Below are 19,900 nucleotides of genomic sequence, written 5' to 3'. Positions count from 1 at the left end.
GTTCCCACCCGGGAGGACGACGGAGAGCAGGTTATGTGGGAGCCGGCGGGGACATTTGCCGGCGACACCCGAGCGTGGGCCGGAAGTGGAGCCGCCAAGAGCCGCGCCGCTGGATCTCCTGGCTAGACCGTGGCGACGGCGGCGGCCTCTCGGCTGGAGGAGGACGATGAGGAGCGACGGAAGCGGCGCGGGGCGACGCTGCTGCGCGGCGCCCGGTTTCGTGCCCGCGGCCGACCTCGCACCCTGCCAGCAAGCCTGAGTAAGTGCAGCGGGGCCGCAGCGCGGGCGGCGCAGGCCCCCGCCGTCCGCTCAGGGCCGGGACGCGCGCACGCCGGACCCTGCGCCCGCCCGCCCGGCTCCCGCCCGCGCGCGAGCCCGGTGGCCAGCCCAGCGCGGCCGGGGCCGGGGCGCAGGTGAGTCCCCGCCATCGGCGCCAGCCCGCCCGCCGGAGCCTCTGCAAGAAGTTCTGGGGCTCCTAAGAAAACCTGGGAGCAGCCCACACAGGGGAGCCACTTTTGCTGTAAACGTCCGTCGTCATTCATCTGAAGCAAAATGCGTTACTAGTGTGATTGGCCGAGGTAGCAGCCAGAAGTAAGTCTTACCTGCAGCAGCTGTTCTACCTGTGCTTACCAAGTGCTAGTGACCCAGAGAGGCGAGTACGGCCGCCGAGTTTCCACGTTGGGTTTTCATCGATCCTCCTCTCTTTCGACTTGGAGTAATACTTATTTTCGTGCGTGCTTAGATTGATTACATGTCTTTGACTAAAGTGCTGAATTTCATTCCACTGCATAAGAATTCATGAGTGTCTGTGATGTTATGTTGTATTATCCTACTCAGCTTATCAACCGGTTAGTAATGGTTAGTAGAGGCTGACTATGCACAGACATTGCTGTGTGCTGAAAACACAGAGTTAAGCAGGATGAAGGAACTCACAGCCTGTGTGAGCAGTAATTATATGTAAGTCGCCCTTGTAAGTTTGCACCAACTGCAGAATGGAGAATGCAGGCAGTGGGGGCCCAAGGAAATCTTCTTCTAAAGAATCCACCACCTGATCTGATTTCGACAGAAAAATGAGGCATTCCCTTCTTTTCTATGCACATGTAGTGCAGTCTTCAGCGAGTCATTCACATTATTTAATCCAAGTCTAGCAGGACTCCTAGTTATACTTCCTTTCACTTCTCTGCTCTAGTAGGTAATAAAATGATTTAAATTTGTCTCATAGAAGTAGCTGCATTTATTAACACTATTATATTTGATCTCAGCAGCATTTCAATTAAATGTTTCATCTTCCCTTTACATACAAGGAAATACTTGTTTAGGCCGAGTTGGCAAAAGCTACCTAGTTATTGACAGACCACACCCCAAAACACCCACCCCTTCCACTGCACACAGTGCCTCCCCTGATAGTTGGTGTGGTACCATGAGGGCAAGCCAGCTTCTGCAGGGAGCTCTGGGCTCTTAACTCTCTTCTCAGGTATGCTGTAGTCCCCTTGCTATCTTTAGTATGAGGGTTTACTGAGTCGTCCTGGGCCAACAGTATGACTTAGTGTAGGTACAGGAAACTGTTGAACTTCACATTTTTCTCTGGTTGTACTTCTCTTGTCACTTACCTCAAGAGATTTTATTTCTATTTCTGTTTCCATAAATTTAAAACTCGGTTAATCATTACTCAGAGATTCCAAGTTCTAATTCTTGTTAGTTGCCTTAAGAAAGTTGGAGGCCTGTAAATACCCTGTTTTGGAGTAGATTTAAAAAAAAAAAAAAAAAGGTTCTAGTTCTTCTAATTCTTTTAATGAAGCTTTTTTCTTCAAATGATAGACCTCATACTATGTTATTATTTTTTGTGTTACTGTTTCACATAGGTCTTAACTCCTAAAATAGTACATTCTGCTGAAGTCCCATGCAAAGGTATAGTATTTCCAGGGTGTGAACTGCATGCATTTAAAAAGTAGCCTGAGTTTCCAACTTTTTCTGTAGCATTGGTTTCATACGAAATAATAAATTCCAAAACTTATCCATCTAGTTCATATGTTAAATTTTAAAACATTACCCATTTATAGGTTGCAGACTCCTGAATTTCATTATCAGTCTAAATTCTAACGTATGTATTTACATTTAGAGACTTGTGGTTTTTCTTACTGCTTACCATCTTTCTACTTGCAGATATTATAATCTCAGAGCAAATTATGATTGCTTTGCTTAGTAACAGTAATCTGACATTTTGTTTTTTGTCAGAGATGATCATATTTGCCAAGTCTTTCATGTTTCAAGAAAGAAAGCACATAATGTTACTAAGTTGCTGCACAGTATTACTTCCGAGGTATCTGCTCCTGCAGGTACATAATGCTCTCTCCTGCACTCAGTTGACCTCCTCTCCCTCCATAGATAGTTACTGTTCATTTGTCCCATGGGACTACTAAGACCACATTTTTCATTATTGATGGCATGTGGGTGACCATTAGGGAAATAGATGATTCATTCTGTGGCGTCCCCAGCACCCTGATAGCAGTTATTTGCATTTCCATTTCAGCTGTGCAGCTGGCACGGCTTCTTAACTTTCCAGTGATTATCAGGAAAGGAGATACCTTGGTAAGAATGCTGAATCAGTTCTGTGTTTCTTGTCATGTGATTGTGAGTGGAAGCTGTGAATCGTCCTACAGTCATTAATGAACTCCATGAGGGCCTCATTCTCCTTGTCATGTGGATGTCACAGTGACCATGAACTTACTTTCTCCTCTGCATTTTTCACTTGAACCTGCATGGAGCTCTGTCACTGTACATGTATGTGTGCTTTTTATGTGTAAATAATTTTTAGTTTTAGACAAACTTCTAATGTTATCAATTTAAGACCAACTTAAGGACCTTAAAAAGTAAGGATTTTTTAATTGTATTTATAATTGTTTAGTCATTAGTGAAATTGCTTTTGGGGAATTCATATATAATTCACATATAGGTAAAACATTTGTAGCTTTCAAAATTCCTTAGCTATTAGTAGAATCAGCAAATCAAATATTTGCAAGTGTATTTGCAATACATTGTGCACTTTTGCAATTAAAACATAATTTGAATAATTAGTTTTATTGTTCTGACCTTCATTAAAATATAACTTTATCTTTAAAAAAATTTTAAAATAGATCTGTCCCTTCTATTCTTCTAGTTATTAAGGCAGTGATAATTAAAGGAAATCTTTTGGGTCTTTAATTTTTTATTAAAATATTACCAGGTAAAGAACTTTAAATAAATTTATAATTTATAATATGAAGGACAAAGAACTTAAATAAAGGTGCTATATCATTCATAATTTGAAGGAGACAAGTTTCTGAGGGGAAAGGAAGTAGATAAGCAGTTAGAATGGATAGTACAGGTCTCAAACCTTTGGTTTCAGGACCCCTTTATGTTTTAAAAACTTAGTGAAGTTCCCAAAGGAATTTTTCTATATGTGGGTTATAGAGCTGCTTATTGTGTTAGAAATTACAACTGGGAATTTATAATCTATTACATATTAACATAAATATTTCATGTGAAACAACTATAATGACAAAAATAGAACTATGGCATTGTTTACCATTCTCTAAAATAATTTTTAATGTCTGCTTAATAGAAGACAGAAGGATTCCCATGTTTCTGCATTCAGGCTCCTTTAGGTGAAACATGGCCAAAGTCAGGCTCACACAGGTTGTGGTTCTAAACAGAGCAATATTGTAATTGTTTTTTCAGAGAATTGTGGATGTTCTTTGATGCTACTCCAACACTCACAGGAATTGGGTCCTTAAAGGTCAGTTACATAGTGGCTTCTGGAACCTGCATCAAAGAAGTCTTTGTTTTGCTGTATTAAAATCCATTGGTTTATCTTATAATGAATGTTTTACTCATGTCTAAATTTGTGACATTCATTGGTCATTTAGAATGTATCAGTTTGTTGAGTTATACAGATTCTTCCAAAGGGTGGCATGTTTAGGTTTTCAGAATTCACATTGTCAACGCCACCACCAAAGTGACATTAGAAAAGTAAGGAAGTGTTGGAGAGCAATTGGAAACCTGCTTCAGTTTCCAGAAGATGTCTGCCAAACACCTAAGTCTGAATAATCAGTTTGTGAGTTGTTTTCAGATGAAAATAGTGTCAACTTAAAAAAAAAAAAAAAAAAGCAGCCAATACAGCTTAACGATTAAATGTACCTCAGTACACAGCACAGGTCCTTCATGTGGACTTCCCGTTTTGTCACATGTCACCCAGCATGTTGAGAAGCAGTGTACTTATTGGTTGAGATACAAATAAATGAATAACTTACTACTTCTTTAGCACCATTCTTCAGTGAAACAAACTTCTTCCTCTCTCCTTTACTGTGAGCTTAGGGTGGTAAAGATTATAATTACTCCTACACATCAGCAGTTTGCCTAAGTTTTCACTTGGTATCTCTAATTGAAATCCAGGTAGATTATGTTGTGAAGGACACAGAAGGTTTTTATTTTCTTATGTGGTTTTCAGGACAATTGTGATCTTTCTTTGATTTTCTTTGTCTCCTCTGTAACTGAATGAGCCTGTGTTAGACATGTACAGTTTTGTTTATATGTATGTCTCCCGAGTGCCTGAGGAGTTGCTTGAGAATTACTTGGCAGATCCTGAGCTACGTGCACATAAGGACTGTAGTACATTTATCATTTTAAACACCCTACAGTCTCCACATACTCTGATCCACATAGCAGGTATTTGCACATGTTATTTGTGGCATTGTCTTTTATCTTTACATATTGTAGTAGGATGTAATGGAATCTGAGGACCATCACTTTGGGAAGAGACTGGGAAACCATCTATAGGGTTCCCCAGTGGTCCAGAGTGGGTTTGACAGCTCCCCTGAGGGCTTGCAGTAGTATTCTGAGTACTCAGATCCTTAGGGTTAATTATACATTCAGTTTTCAGCTTTATTTTTATACCAGTTTACAGATTGTTATGTAAATATTTTTCTTGCAAATAGAGCCATTTGTGATCCTTAAGAACATGAATGAAGGATAACAGGTGATTATCACTGAAGGTTTGACCTTGGCCATTACTTACCAGTTGACTTGTCTTTCATCTAGCGTTGCTGGCCACATGGTGATAACTTTAATTTGTTTTTATTTAGAGTTTTAAATGGGTTATAGTGTATACCCATATAGGACTTGAATTTAAAGACAGGAAGCATAAGAGCACTGCAGTTGACTATCCCAAGTTAATCAGGACCATAAAATTCAGAAAGGGACCATCACCACCTCTGTAAGGTACATGATGATCAGAGTTCCTGCACAGTACATAGGGTGTCACTGATACTTGAAGTTCAATACTTCAAAACTATTATTTTAAAGGGAAAATAATCATAATTGTATCTGTTTGCCTATATATTATAATAAAGATGAGCTATGCCTCAAGATTTTTTTGAGAGGTCCTAAATAGTGTGATACCTCAAACCACATCATTTAAAATCACAAAAATTATTTGTATTTTTCATTCTAATATAATAATAAGGTACTTATTTTTGCTTCTGTAATACATAAGTAGTGAGTTTTTGACACAAACATAGTGTTAGTTTTAATCTATATTATCTCTTGACCCTCAAAGTGAAATCTGTGCTTTAAAAAATCATATTTGCTTTTGCACTTTTTTGTTCATAATTAATGTAATGCATGCAGAACTTTGGGAAGAAGAATTATTTGGGAAAGTTTGAGATGTTAATGAAACATCAGATACTTGAGGGGAGTAGATAAATTAAGATTGCAGATGAAGAGTAGGCATAGACTGGGATTAACTCATACACAGGTGTGATAATTGAAATCATGAGAAAGTGAAATCACTGAAAAAACCGAGTGCATTAGTTAGCCTTCTAAACCTGTAGCAGAATAACTGAGGGAATAACCTTAAAGAAAGATTTATCTGTGGTTCATGGCTTCAGAGGTCTTAGTTCATTGTTGCTTGTCCCCATTGCTCCGGGCCTGTGGAGAGGCAGACAGCATGTGATGGAGACAGAGCACCTGGTGGAGGAGACAGCTCACCTGATGCTGAGTGTGAAACAGGAGTGAGAGAAGAGGGTCAAGCCCGAGGGGTCCTTCCTGGGCCACCTGCCAGTGACCTCACTTCCTTCCAGTTGTCCCCACCTTCTAAAGGTTCCACTCTTTCCCTGTAGCACCAGGATTTCACAACCAGGCCTTGAACACATAACACTTTGGGGGTACAGTCCAGATCCAAATGGTAATACAAGGGAACCTGAAAGACAGGAGGAGACCTTGGAAAAATGCCTGTGTGGAGGGTGATAGGTTAGTGTGGATAGAGAAACATCCTGTGTATAGTAGCAAGCAAGGTATACCCTGTGAGATTCACAGGAAGAGCTTGCTCTTTGGGTTCTCAAGCAAGTGCTGAAGGAGTTAACTCGGAGTTGTTGAAACCACATATTGATTGGTTTTAGAGTTATTTGACATTTGAGATAAGATCTGATAACAGGGCAAAGGCAGAATTGAGAAATGGGGATCAGTCAGCTGTTGGTTCAAGATGCAGGGGTAAGGTTAAACTTACACAGCGATGCAGAGGGTGGAAGGGGAGAGGTGACTAACTAACTGTGTCATGTGATCTCCATAGAACAGGGCTGTTTCTCCCACTGTGCAGCCCTTCTACTCCGTAAAAACTTTGATTTAACTTTGAGTATATTAAACTCATTATTTATTTTGATTGTGTATGAGGCTAAGGTGTTACCAGCAAGTACATTTTAGCATGCAACAGAGCCTGTCAAATAATTCTCTTCCAAAAGTTTTGCCACACAGGATATACTTTCAGGGACAACTAATTACTTCATTTTTCCTGCATGACCAGGTCTTGGGATCAGCTGGACACTGGACTCACAAAATCCAAGTACGGTAGTGAGCTCCATCTTTCCAGCCTCTGCTCTGTTGGAAGAGAAGGGCTAGACACCCCAGCACATCAACCCGCAGCAAGTGTGTGTTTCCCAGGTGATCCCTCAGGTCTTGTGGCAAGATGACACCTAATGGGTGTGGGTTCCACCTTCATTAGCTGCTTCATGCATCTCAAGAAACAGTGTCCTTTGTAACACATGGGTATTGCGTCCAGGACTCAGCAAAGGACAAGGATTACAGGTCATGCTCCTCTCTCAGAAGCCCCGTTTGTGCTTCACTGGCACAGGCTGGGGGACGCCTTTGTAATCCAGGTGCAGCTCACAGTAGGAGTCTTTTTTTTTATTTATTTATTTTTTTTTTAACCCCAAACAATGTTGCTTAGAAACACAGTTGGTATCTCACCTTTTTTAGGTTTCCAGGGAAACTGCCAGAGGGTTAAGTGAAGGTCGATTTTTATATGGAAAAGGAGAAAGGTTTTATTGACCCTTCACTATATTTACTACCAACGTAAACAGAAAGCCCATGGTGCTGACTGCGGCACCGGGCGTCGTGTTCATTTCCAAGGCACCAGAACGCCCGGGTGTCTATGAGGGTCTGCTGTGTCTTAGCACGTGGTGCCTGGTCATTGTGCTTTGCTGTGGTTTCACCTGATTTAGTAAATAAAAAATCCTTCCTGATAGTAAGTTCCAGGTCCTCTAATAGCATCTTCGAGGTGGAAGTACGATTCAGAGAAGGAAGGAGACATTATTGACACACACGGTGTGAGGAAAACGCGCAGCCTGTGAGTCTGACCCACCTGCCGTGGGCACGTATTAGAGGGGACGCGTTTCCACCAGCCGCTCTCAAAACTGTGTTCCTCACTGTCACTGGAGGGATCGTGCTGCCAAGGCTACCTCCGTTGTGCAGCAGCCACCGAGGGTTGGGTATTCTTTCACAGTCACTTGGAGTGACCTTTCTGGAACATTTTGTGGAAAACCCCGAAATTTCTTATTCCTAACCCATGAAAGACCAAACCAAATATGCCATTTATTCCTGACATCCAGTCTTAAACATGTATACTCATGGCTTAGAATATTACTACTTTTTCTTGGAAACCTAATAATTGAGGTACATTATTAGATTATTCATGCATAAAACATTTTGATCTTGAGTATTTGTAGCCATTTAGGGATACAGTAGTGAAAAGAGAAACAGTTCTTGGCCTTAAAGATTTAAAGTCAGTATTATTTGCTAAAATTAGACATTAAAGAGGTTAGAAAAAACAACTTTTGAAAATGTAGTAACTGCATAGATTTCACAGATATAAGTGTGTTTTAAATTTTAAAACGTGCTTTATCCATGTATTTTGAGCTTTATATTTCTGGCGTTACAACCCTTCTTTAGTTAAAACTTTGATTTGAAAGCCAAGACCCCATCCCTGGTTATCCAGATAATGTGTTCCTCATATTTATAGATCTTGTTTTATAGGTGCCCACTAAATTCAGATGTTTTTAATTTGAACAGAACAGACAGTGGCAATAAAGCCAGAAATGCTCATCACAAAGCAAATAAGAGTAAGATAGCTTTACATTTATAAATGCTTTTATTACTCATTTTATTGCTGATCAACCTTATATGCAGGCATTTAAAAATTTTTCACTCTTGAAAAGAATATTAAGACTAAAAATAGGTGATATATAAAAAGTTATTCAGCACAAATGTTAAGGTTGATGTAATTTCAGTGTGCTTTTACCTAATATATCACCGAATAATATGTTTGAGTCACTCATTTTTGATATCTGTTTCATAAATTCACAAATGATCTTTGGCTTAGCTTTGAAAAAATGCAGTAAAAATTTGACATTTTGTCCTAAAGTTTTTTTTAGGGGTTGGGGGCAGTGGCAGATCCTGAAACCACAGGCACTCTACTGCTGATCTGCTTCCCAGCCCTTTTCATTTTCAGACAGGGTCTTACTAAGTTACTGAGGCTGGCCTTGAATTTAAGATTCCCTCTCTCCAGAAGTTGCTAGAATTGCAGGCGTGCACCACTGTGCCTGGAAAGAAACAAATAGTATCTTACCATATATTGCAGGACTCTACCATGCACACAAGCACACAAATGATCCAAAACAATTTAATCCAAATTATAGTACCAAAATTAAAATTATTTTATCTAAGCATATAAAGTTTATTTTTCGATATCCCTAATACAACTTTTTGACACAGAATCCTTCAAATATCACTTACATTTTAAAAAAGTTAAAATGAAGTAAATGTTAGATACGAAGTTGAAATGACCAGATAAGTTGAATAAGTTAGCTGTGTCCACGCTGCTGACAAACAGCATGGTAGATTATAAAACAAACAGTTCAAGGGCTGGTGATGTAGCTCAGTGGTACAGAGCTCGCCTCGCATGGACGAGGTCCTGGGTTTGATCCCCAGCACCACAAAACAAAAACGGACAAAACAAGCAGTTCAGTTCAGCACAGTAGGCATACTGTTTGGATTCTGTTATGTCTCTGAATCTGATTGTAGGCAGGTTTAATACTGACAGCATTCAGGCATTGCTTATAAGTTTTTAGTTTTGGATTTTAAATTTACTGTCCACACTTGACTCTCTTGATTGCAGGTGGCACCCCTTGTAATAAAACTTCCTGCAACTGGGTGGCAGTGTTGGTTTCCCTGAATCCAGAAAAAGTGTGGTATTGTGGTTTACATTCCAAAAGATTCATTTAAGTAGGAATTCAAATGTGAAAGTCTGTGTTGGGTGAAATGATAGTGAAAATCAAATTATTAAACCACTCAGCTCGTCTCAGTAATCAACCTAATTTAACTTGATTTCATGTTCTTTGTTTTAAATTGAATTTTATATGTACTGCAATGCCACATTTTTTGCTCATGGCATACAATGAAATTTTAAAATCAGTAACAATTATTTGTTAAAGATAAGTGTAATTTCTTTGTTGTGGTTTTGTTAAAGAATAAAATGAGATTTAGTGTTTTTAAAAGTCTAGTTAACAAGCCTAAGTAGATAAATATTACCTGAGAAACCTGATAACGTGCCTTGCCATTTTAAGATCGCATGTGTGGACTTCTATTCTATAACAAAGAAAAGTGTCTTCAGTAGTTTTCCTTATATTTTTTATGTTTGTTATAAGCTTCAGTAATATTTTTAAAATTTTTTTCTCCCTAAGTCATTTTTTGGTTTTCTTCTGGTTCTCAGAGAATTACTGTGCATTTGCTCCACATTATCCCCCCAAGTATTTGTTGCTTTACAGTATGTTACAGCAATCAGTGGTGACCCCTATTGTGGAACTTCTACAAGGGTTGTGTAAGAGATCCTGTACATCTCACAACACTGGCAATTTTAAACTTGCGTTTAGTTCAGTGTTAAAAGACACATTATTAAACTTTTTCTCAAAAATAATACTAGACTTGATTAATTTTAAGATTAACTAAAACCTTCAGGTAGAAGGAAATATTTTGGTTCTTTTTTACCCCAGTTATAATTTTAAATATAAAAAGGTTATTGAAAATAAATTACATTGACTTGGGTTGACTGGGTTAGAATCTGGCAGCTACCTCTGTACTAAGGCTTGCCCTAGATGGACATCGCTTACCTTTGACATGCCATGAGCATCTTGGCCTCCTCGATCCTTTGCCTGCAGAGCTAGGACTGTGGCCACACCCGCTTTTGTCCTTTTGTCCTTGAACCTCCATCTCCTCTCTGCAAAATTGGGAATGGCATCAACCATTTTCCTGTCACATCAGTGAAAACACATGAATGAAGGTACTTAGCAGTGAATAAGTACTTTTTTAAAAATGAATAATTTCAGTGAATATTTGCATTTCACAAGTAAAACTCTGAAGGGGTACATTAGATTGGAGACTGTTGAGAAGGAATGGGACAAGGGGAAAGCAGCCAGCTTCTGGGTAGAGTGATGTAGGCTCCCAAGGATACCGCGTGGATTGTTTCACAGGTCCATTAGAGTAACAGGCATATGGAGAGTTACTGATATTCTTTTTCTTTCTCTAGGATACCTACGGAGAGCTACAATGGAAAAGTCCTGGATGCTGTGGAACTTCGTTGAAAGATGGCTAATAGCCTTGGCTTCGTGGTCTTGGGCGCTCTGCCGTATTTCTCTTTTACCTTTAATAGTGACTTTTCATCTATATGGAGGCATTATCTTACTTTTGTTAATATTCATATCAATAGCAGGTATTCTTTATAAATTCCAGGATGTATTGCTTTATTTTCCAGAACAGCCGTCCTCTTCACGCCTTTATGTCCCCATGCCCACCGGTATTCCACATGAGAACATTTTCATCAGAACCAAAGATGGAGTACGTCTAAATCTTATTTTAATAAGATACACTGGAGACAATTCGCCCTATTCCCCAACTATAATTTATTTTCATGGGAATGCAGGCAACATAGGTCACAGGTTACCAAATGCATTGCTTATGTTGGTTAACCTCAAAGTTAATCTTTTGCTTGTTGATTATCGAGGATATGGGAAAAGCGAAGGAGAAGCAAGTGAAGAAGGGCTGTATTTAGATTCCGAAGCTGTGCTAGACTACGTGATGACTAGACCCGACCTTGATAAAACAAAAATTTTTCTTTTTGGCCGTTCCTTGGGAGGAGCAGTAGCCATTCATTTGGCTTCTGAAAATTCACATAGGATTTCAGCCATTATGGTGGAGAACACATTTTTAAGCATACCACATATGGCCAGCACTTTATTTTCATTCTTTCCAATGCGATACCTTCCTTTATGGTGCTACAAAAATAAATTTTTGTCCTACAGAAAAATCTCTCAGTGCAGAATGCCTTCTCTTTTCATCTCTGGACTCTCCGACCAGCTGATTCCACCAGTAATGATGAAGCAACTTTATGAACTCTCCCCCTCTCGGACTAAGAGGCTAGCCATTTTTCCAGATGGAACTCATAACGACACATGGCAGTGCCAGGGCTACTTCACTGCACTGGAACAGTTCATCAAAGAAGTGATAAAGAGTCATTCTCCAGAAGAAATGACGAAAACTTCGTCTAATGTAACAATTATATGATGCTCCCCTTTTTGATTAATGAATTGTATTTTAATTTGTGCAGAATGATAAAGAATGTTCCTTTCTTAGAAGTGTATTACGTCTGTACTTGTCTGAAGAGTGACATTAAACTTTGAAAGGACCTTATTGCTCCTTTTGATGATCCAAATGGTTTTTTACATTTGAAGAACTGTAATTCTTGGGATTATTTCACACATGTTCAACAAAACTTTCAATGTGGTTATGTATCCATAACTTTAGTTTAGTATGTCAGTAAAATAGAGGTTATTCAAAAGTTTCTTGTTGCTTAAGTGACATAATCAGCGTCACACTTAGGCTAATAGCTGGGAATGAAAGGAGACACGTGAGCAAGAAACCTTTGAATGTAATTCCTTTAGTAAATATTGGGACAATCATGGTAAGAAAACTTAGTTCTATAGCTGCATTTTTCACCTTAAAAGTTAAAATGAAATGCATGATGGTATTTTATTCCTTGACTTATGCAATGCAACATTTTTAATGTAAATAGCACTGATCATATACTGGTGTATATGGTTATCGGGGTTATATCTATTTTTATGTAAATTCTATTTTGTTTCTGGCAAGAAGTGGAACTGAGGCCTGTGTGCAGGTTGCCATTGACCTTTGCTCTGGTGGATGCTGAGATCCAGCTTTTTCTTACAAATAAATGGGACCCTGTTTTCCAATATAAATGTACCGTGTTTTTGTTAGGTACAGTCTGGATCATGGCATGTAGAGATAGAAATTTAGAATTTTACTGCAGCTTTCTGTGCATATTTGAACTTTTTAATATTTGTAATTTTGGTGGCAAAGAGAATTTTAGCTTCTGTCAATTTTGTAAGTCTAAGCTGAACCACGAATAGCAGTCATAGTGAAGATTAGAACTTGCTTAAGAATTAAATTAGGAAGTCCTCTTATATGATTGTACATACCATTTTTCATAATTCCACATTGGATATTTAAGTCCCAGGACCTAAGATACACCTAACCCCACCAAAGGTGAGATATTATTTATTGGAGTTTTTGAAAATAAAAGTCAAAAAACAAAAGTAACATCAACTATGTTTTTGACTTAATGTTCCAGTTGCTGTCCAAGAGAACTGCATCAAAAGACAGTTTTGGGAATTTTGCTTTTAAATTTTGTATGTGAGGGCAGGTGGGCATGAGGGATGAGAGCTCTGTGATACAACCTGGTACCACGTGTAACAGGTAAATGACTGTATGCAGAGAGCTGCATTCAGACACAGAAATGCAGGAAAGAACTTCTTAAGAAAAGAAGCCTCTCGAAACTTAGAAGACCTATCTTTATTAAACATATAAGCTGTGAGACAAATTGTGCCAGCTTGTTCCAAGCAGTCCTTAAAGTTAGTTGTAACTGAACTCCGAGTGTTATGATGTCAGCTTGAATACATTTTGAATATTTCGCTTTCTGCAAGAAACTAGATCAGAGAAATAGTGAGTCAATAATTTTGACTATAATTTAAAACATCTTCCTTGGAGATAGAGCTAGAGATACTTCTGCCAAATAGCATTCTTATCATTCATGTTATGCTAGGATTTAGAAAAAATAAATGATAGCAAATATGGTTTCTAAAGAGAAATGTGTTTCTATAAATTATTAATTATAAGAAGTCTTGCTTTTGAAAGTCGGTAGCACATATTATGAGAGGTGTATTTTGTGTTAATCCTCTACAATTGCAGGCTGCTTTTCATCTTGTAAATCCTGCTACATAGGACGACTGTTCTAAGTAGCAATGTACTGGAGAGAGAAGACAACAAAACATGGTGTCTTGGACCTGAGCCTTCATGGTACACCTGTGGCACCGTCTAAAGTTCACTGGGCACTCTGCTGTCTCATGTGTTCACGTGGTTGTTTCGACTGCTGCACTGGAAGGAGTTGGTCAGCTCCAGCTGGAAACATGCTGATGAAGGGTGAGGTTTTCTTCATCAGTGCTTGGTTTTTATTTTACTTTTTTTTTTTTTGATACTTCAAATTTATAATCCTTTTGTTTTTTAAGCCAGGACTTCAGGTGTTACAGAGCACTCGTGTACCATCCCCATCCTTGCCTCATCTCTTCCTAAAGAGCCTCTCCAGTGAAGGGCAGGGGCCTTGTAAGGGATCGTAGTGGGATTGTAAGATGTCTTTCTGTACCAGCTTCTGTATTCGAGATCACTTCCTTGGGTGGAAAGGGGTGGAAAACATGCTCATGTTTTTGGGGGTTCATGAAGCCCATGGCATCGTTTTTTAGAATATTTCTAATTTGTAGCCCAAACACTTGGTCTTAGTAAAATGTGACTTGTACATGAGTCACACCTTCCTTTTGTCCCCATCTCTGATGGGAATGGAAGTGAGATCTTCTTGTGTTAATTTCTGGCTCATTCATAAAAGAGCAGCTAGAGAATTCATAAGTGAATTTTGAATTTTAAGTTATTAAACTACTAAAAACTTGGAAATTCTAAAATGATCTTAAATATGGTGAGCTAAAGCTCATTCAGAAATAAAAATCAAATCCATTATTTTAAAGATTATTAGGAACCTGTAATCCCAGCAGCTCAGAAGACTGAGGCAGGAGAATTGCAAGTTCAAAGCCAGCCTCAGTAATTGCCAAGGTACTAAGCAACTTAGCAAGACTCTGTCTGAAAAATGAATAAATAAAACTTTTTTTAAAAAGGGCTGAAGATGGAGTTTAATGATTAAAAGCGCCCTTGGATTCAATCCCTGTTAACCCCTCAAACCACCCACCCACCCAAAGAAAAAAGATCAGGACAAAAACTGGTTTAAAAAAATCCTGAAAATACACTGCAAACCAAGGAAAGAAAATGGTTTGTGACAGGTGAAAGGATATTAATAGGATTGAAGCAACAAGACAGGAAATGTGACCCGGTTCCTAAATCTAAGCAGGAATAGTTGCCTAAAGAGATTGGTGGGCTGGAAACTGCACAGCAACATTTGAATGCAAAGCAGTTCTAATGACGAAGTAGGCAACTCACATTGCCACTACCTTACGGTTTTGCAAAAGGTTTTTGACTAAAATTGTTATTTTCATTGAAATGCTTTTCTGAATTCTGTAGACACATTACAGCCCTGGTAGTAAGTCACTGGAGTGCTCATATTGCAGTAATTACTGCTGAGAATTCATACCCTCTGATGCTCACCTCTTCCTTTTGTAGGAGTTGGCTTGGGTGGGAATAGGTTTGGCAGAATTAACATTGAAGGCCATATTTGATTTTATGCAAACTATCTTGTAAGCTCAGACAGCTTCATAGTGGTTTACATTAGTGAGTCCCTCCCCTCCTTGAGGTTGAGGGTAAGGTGAACTTTTTAGAAGGATATCACAGAAGTCACTTTCATTTAGGTCATGAGTGAGATGCTGAAATCCTCCACCAATATTCCCCTGACCCTTTTTCCTATTATATTTGAAAATTATGGGGAAAAAAAGCTGTGAAAGGAAAAATTAGTCATAAGTCACTTTTGGATTATTGCTTAAATTCATGTATTTTCATATCACTCAGGTAAAGCTGGAAATGACAGAGCACAGACATCTATTTTTTAAATGATAGGGTAGAAAATGAAAAATACTTCTGTTTGTTCTTACACATATGCACCTCCTCTTAGCTAATCAGAAATAATATGTCCATTTGTATGGCAAAAGAAATAATCATCCTAATTCCAGTCAACACATTTTTTGCCAAATGGCACAAATATACCTCCATTTATATTTTGTATCTTAAAAATATAGTTTAAAAATAAGACTGTATAAGCGACACTTTTTTACAAAAGTGCCATAATATACATACGTAATGGGTGTGTGCTTAACCTAATTTATAACGATTTCTGTCAGTACAGCATATATTGAAAATTCACGTTGTTTTCAACATATTCAAGTACATTCAGGATAAAGTAAGTCTAATTTCATAATGTAAATCATATTTTTGTTATTTACCATATTTTGTTTGAAATAGTAATGAAATTTTATAACTTAAATTTGAATGTCATAGTACATTGTGTGCTAGCCATAGCAAGGAAACATTTACATTTGTTTTTTTTTACAATAAATTTCTTTTAAAATATACTTTCTATTTTTCTGTACTGACATATGCAATAAATTGATACATTAAAAGTTTGATTAATGTCAAGATAGTTTGTATTCAGTCTTTTTAAAATTTTTCTGTTAATGTAAAGTCTATCATAGGACATTAAAGTTTCTTCTGATGGTTAAATAAAATTCCTGAGTTTGCACTGAAATTAGTTAATTTTATTCTATTAATGGTGTGGATAAAAGATAGAAGCAAGGTTTATATTTCCTTCCCCCAAGAGTATTTTCCTCCTGCACACATTTGCTTTAGACCTGCATCACAGATATCTTCTCTAAGTGGACCACTGGTGAAGGACTAGGCCCCAAAGCACTCCCGTAGTTACACGCTTCTAGGGATAAATAGTTATCCTGTTCATAGTCACATGCCTTGGGATTTCATGAAGTGCTTTTTCAAGAAGTCTGTGTTCTCTCCCATTGGTGTTTTAGTTCATGGTTTCATTTTGTCAAAATGGATATGTTCCCTCAGCCGGTGTGTTCTGTAACTGGCCTTCCCTAAGGAGAGAAGACGTTTCATGCTTGAATGAACTCTGTACAAGTTGATGTCAAGTGTAGGATGGGACTTCTGTGTCCCCTGGGAGAGATGTGCAGCATGCACTTACCAGAGGCCACTTTTCTAGGGCATCTCACATTTGCTGGAAAGATCGCCAGCCTGAGAGTTGCAGGGTGAAGCAATTTTACATCACATTTTATTTTCCAAAAAGAGTTGTTTTCACATTCTCACTTCATTCTCCTAACTATTCGTTCACTTTCAGCTACATCCTGAAAAAGCATAAAGTTAAATCTTGTTAAGATGGAAGATAACTTCCATCTTACTGAGGGAAAGGGACATGGAAGAGATTTTTTTAAATACCTAACTAAACACAGGGCCCAGGTGTTGAATGTATTAATGTCATCAAGTTCTCACCGCAAACTTACAGCAACTCACAGCCCATTTTTTAAAAATGTCCTCCTAAAGGCTGAGGGACACACTCAGGGTTACTCAGAAAGGAACCTAGATTTGCACCCGCATCTCTTAATTCTGAACCTGTAGCAACCATATTTACTCATTTTCTCAATGAAGCAACTCAAAGAGTATTACTCATGTTGGAATAGGTTTGAAATGTTGAAATGGAATCAGAAGTGGACCAGTTCAGGATCACTCCCCAGATTGCTGTGAACTGCAAATTGGAAGAATTATGCAGTGAACGACACTGTCTTCAAGGTAGTTAAATGTTCCTGCAGGAAAATCTAGATGCTAAGCTCAGGACTGTCCTCTTTCCTCAGCTGTGGGAGTAACCACAGCTTGAGGGCTCTGAGTCAGCCTCACAAAGTGCATCGTGAGTCTTTTGAAATGGATCTTGCTGTTTTTCTCAAGTAGGAGTTATTTCCTGAACGTTTCTCTACTACACACCTGTCCCTGGAGTCCTTCTGTAACAGTTGACACTTTCCTGAGTGCTTGTGAGGTGCCACCTGTCGCTCCGACTCCTTCGGCATTTACTCTTCACAGTCTTTGAACGTTCCCAGCTTCACCGGTCACACTCCTCAACCATGGCTGCTGTTGTACCTGGGAAAGATTCCATGACGCTCCCTATCCGTGGGTGCTCAGTGGCTGCGTTTCTCAGTGGATCAGTCAGACTTCCCTGTTCCTAGGGCCCTTGGCAAATGAGCTTAGTCTTGTTGCAAAGGTGTCTGTTCTTTCTCCGGGAGTCAGACTCCCTCCTCCTCCATGCTGTGCTGGAGGCCTGGCGGGATTTCCTCCAGAACCAATGTGCGCCCCTTCTCAAGGCCTGACTCCCGGACACAGATCCTTGGTGGCTCTAAGCAGGGCTCTCCTCCCCCTCTGAACACTCACAAAAGCATTTTGTAGGTTGACACTTGTCCGTATTCAATTCAGTTGTTACCTACTGCCTTATTTTCTCTTTGTACGAGCCAAGATCTAACACCTGTCATTCCTTTCTTTTTTCCATAGCACCTGAGAGGGTGCTAAGCAACTTGGACCCATCAATTATAGGGTTAATCCAAACTTTTCCCTCTTAAGGAAGAAAATGAAGCACTGAGGCCATTCCTACACTGCTTTACGTTTCTTAACTTTCCAGACCTAGACCTACAACCAACAGACCTGGAAGTTCAATGCACACCCATCACAAATCAATCACTCAGAAATGCTGGAAGTTACCTATATGATAAAGTCACTTCCGGAAAATAAAAGGGACAGTCATTATGCAGGTCACATGTCACTGGAGGGAATCCAGCTTAAGCTGAGCAGAGGACGGAGACAAGGGTGACACAGCCAGGAGAGAGACTCAAGGGCGGATGTGGCCGGCGTGGAACAGAGCAGGTCAGTGGGGAGCAGCAAGCCCAGAGCGACCAGGAAGTGCACCTCTTGCCACGGGTCACCTACTCGACTTTAATTTCTTCTGTTTAGTTTTTACCGTGTACCTGCAATTCCCTTTCTGAAAGTTTGTCATCATTTATGGAACAGCGTGACCCTTGGGATAATGTAACTCCCTGACATACCCGTGGCCTTTCTTTTAGGGCATACCCCTGGAGGCGTGAGTTCGAGACTCCCGGATGCTAAGCTCCTGTGGGCCTCTGCGCAGGGGGTGGACTGGCCTGGGGCGGCAGCTGGGGAAGTGCAGAGTGTCCAGAGACCGTTCGGCAGGGCTGAACGCTGTGTTCCCCGAGGCGCATGTTGGAACACTAACCCCAAGGTGGGGGGCACTAGGAAGCCGTTCCCGGGGAGATCCTTAGGTACTGAGGTGGGTCGTGTTGGGATCCGTGTGCTTTGGAAGGAGGAGCACCAGCCCCTCTCCATGAGGATTCAGAAAGAAGACAGCAGTCAAACCAGAACAGACTGCTGACCCCGTGGTCTTGGACCCTTCCACTCTGCATGTCTGCAGAACTGTCTCGGTTCTCTCTGGTGTTTCCTTACAGCAAGCCACAGGAGTGTTCATTCTTCCTAACGGTGACCTGGAGATGAAGGAGAACTGACCTCGGGCTTGAGTCCTCCCCCGCCCAGCCATGGCTGCCTTCCCCATTATCTATGATTTGTGTGGCCTGCAACTAGCCACGGCCTCTTGAGTTAGACACACCAGCGCCAAGTACACAGCTTCACCCGCTGGGTATAAATTTCATGTGAGAACACTCGTCTTTCCCCAGCGGAGAGACCAATGTGTTGGACCTGTAACTGGGATTCAGTCAACTTTCAATGGATGAACCACCCCTGTGACACGGTGAGTACTGCACGCACTCCATGATCACATCCGTGGCAGGGAGGGGCGCCTCTGCTCTCCAGAGACTTTTCAGGAGCAGGAAGTGCTCCACTCTGTGTCTGCACCACTGCGCTGCCCCACGCTTGACAAGCCTACAATATGCAGGTCAAAGTAATCCAGGTGTTAAAACTAAGATGGCCTTAAGGGTCACAGTCCAGAATAATGATAATTATGTAAACAGTCATGCAATTAAAACATTTTTTATAATTAAGATACAATCATTAAAGCTTAAGCATACCTGGCATTAATTTCATTACTGGTATTCAAGGTAGTTGGGGTGGATGACTAATAATGTTTTTTACTTTTTTTTCAATTAAAGGGGAAAAAAAACAGAAGTATTTCAGGGTAGAGGTGGCTTCAGACTCTTCAGATGCAAATTTGCCTCCTGTGTAGTCTGTAAATTGCACACATTAATCATTTGCATTCCATTTTCTAAGGGGAGTAGCTAATCTAAAATATAGGTCATTTGTGTTCTAATTGTACGATTTATTTCCCTTATCAGAACAATATTGCTGCTTGGAGGCTTAAATTCAAGAAAACCTATATCACTGAGAGATGCATTACCCTTTCTTTCTTAATTATGTGGATAAAACTGAAAGAGAAGGCTGAAAGCAAATCTGCCTGAGG

General features: G+C 39.8%; 1 protein-coding gene across 5 annotated transcripts; it reads left to right on the top strand.

The window, feature by feature from the left end:
• On the top strand, positions 1 to 16,132 carry Abhd13 (abhydrolase domain containing 13). Of its 5 annotated transcripts, none has more exons than XM_047553356.1 (2): positions 1 to 259; positions 10,892 to 16,132. In XM_047553356.1, the coding sequence occupies exon 2, from the start codon at positions 10,912 to 10,914 to the stop codon at positions 11,923 to 11,925; it is 1,014 nt and encodes a 337-aa protein (XP_047409312.1). In that variant the 5' UTR covers positions 1 to 259; positions 10,892 to 10,911; the 3' UTR covers positions 11,926 to 16,132. The 5 variants fall into 5 exon arrangements, with proteins under 5 accessions (XP_047409312.1, XP_047409313.1, XP_047409314.1 ...); XM_047553357.1 differs by having other exon boundaries at positions 1 to 413; XM_047553358.1 differs by lacking the exon at positions 1 to 259 and adding an exon at positions 424 to 591.
• The last annotated feature ends 3,768 nt before the right edge of the window (positions 16,133 to 19,900 follow it).

Source organism: Sciurus carolinensis, chromosome 5, assembly GCF_902686445.1.
Source record: "Sciurus carolinensis chromosome 5, mSciCar1.2, whole genome shotgun sequence".
In the NCBI taxonomy this organism is placed as follows: domain Eukaryota; kingdom Metazoa; phylum Chordata; class Mammalia; order Rodentia; family Sciuridae; genus Sciurus; species Sciurus carolinensis.
The sequence above is the reverse complement of the archived record's forward strand: the minus strand, read 5'-3'. Positions and strand labels throughout refer to the sequence as shown.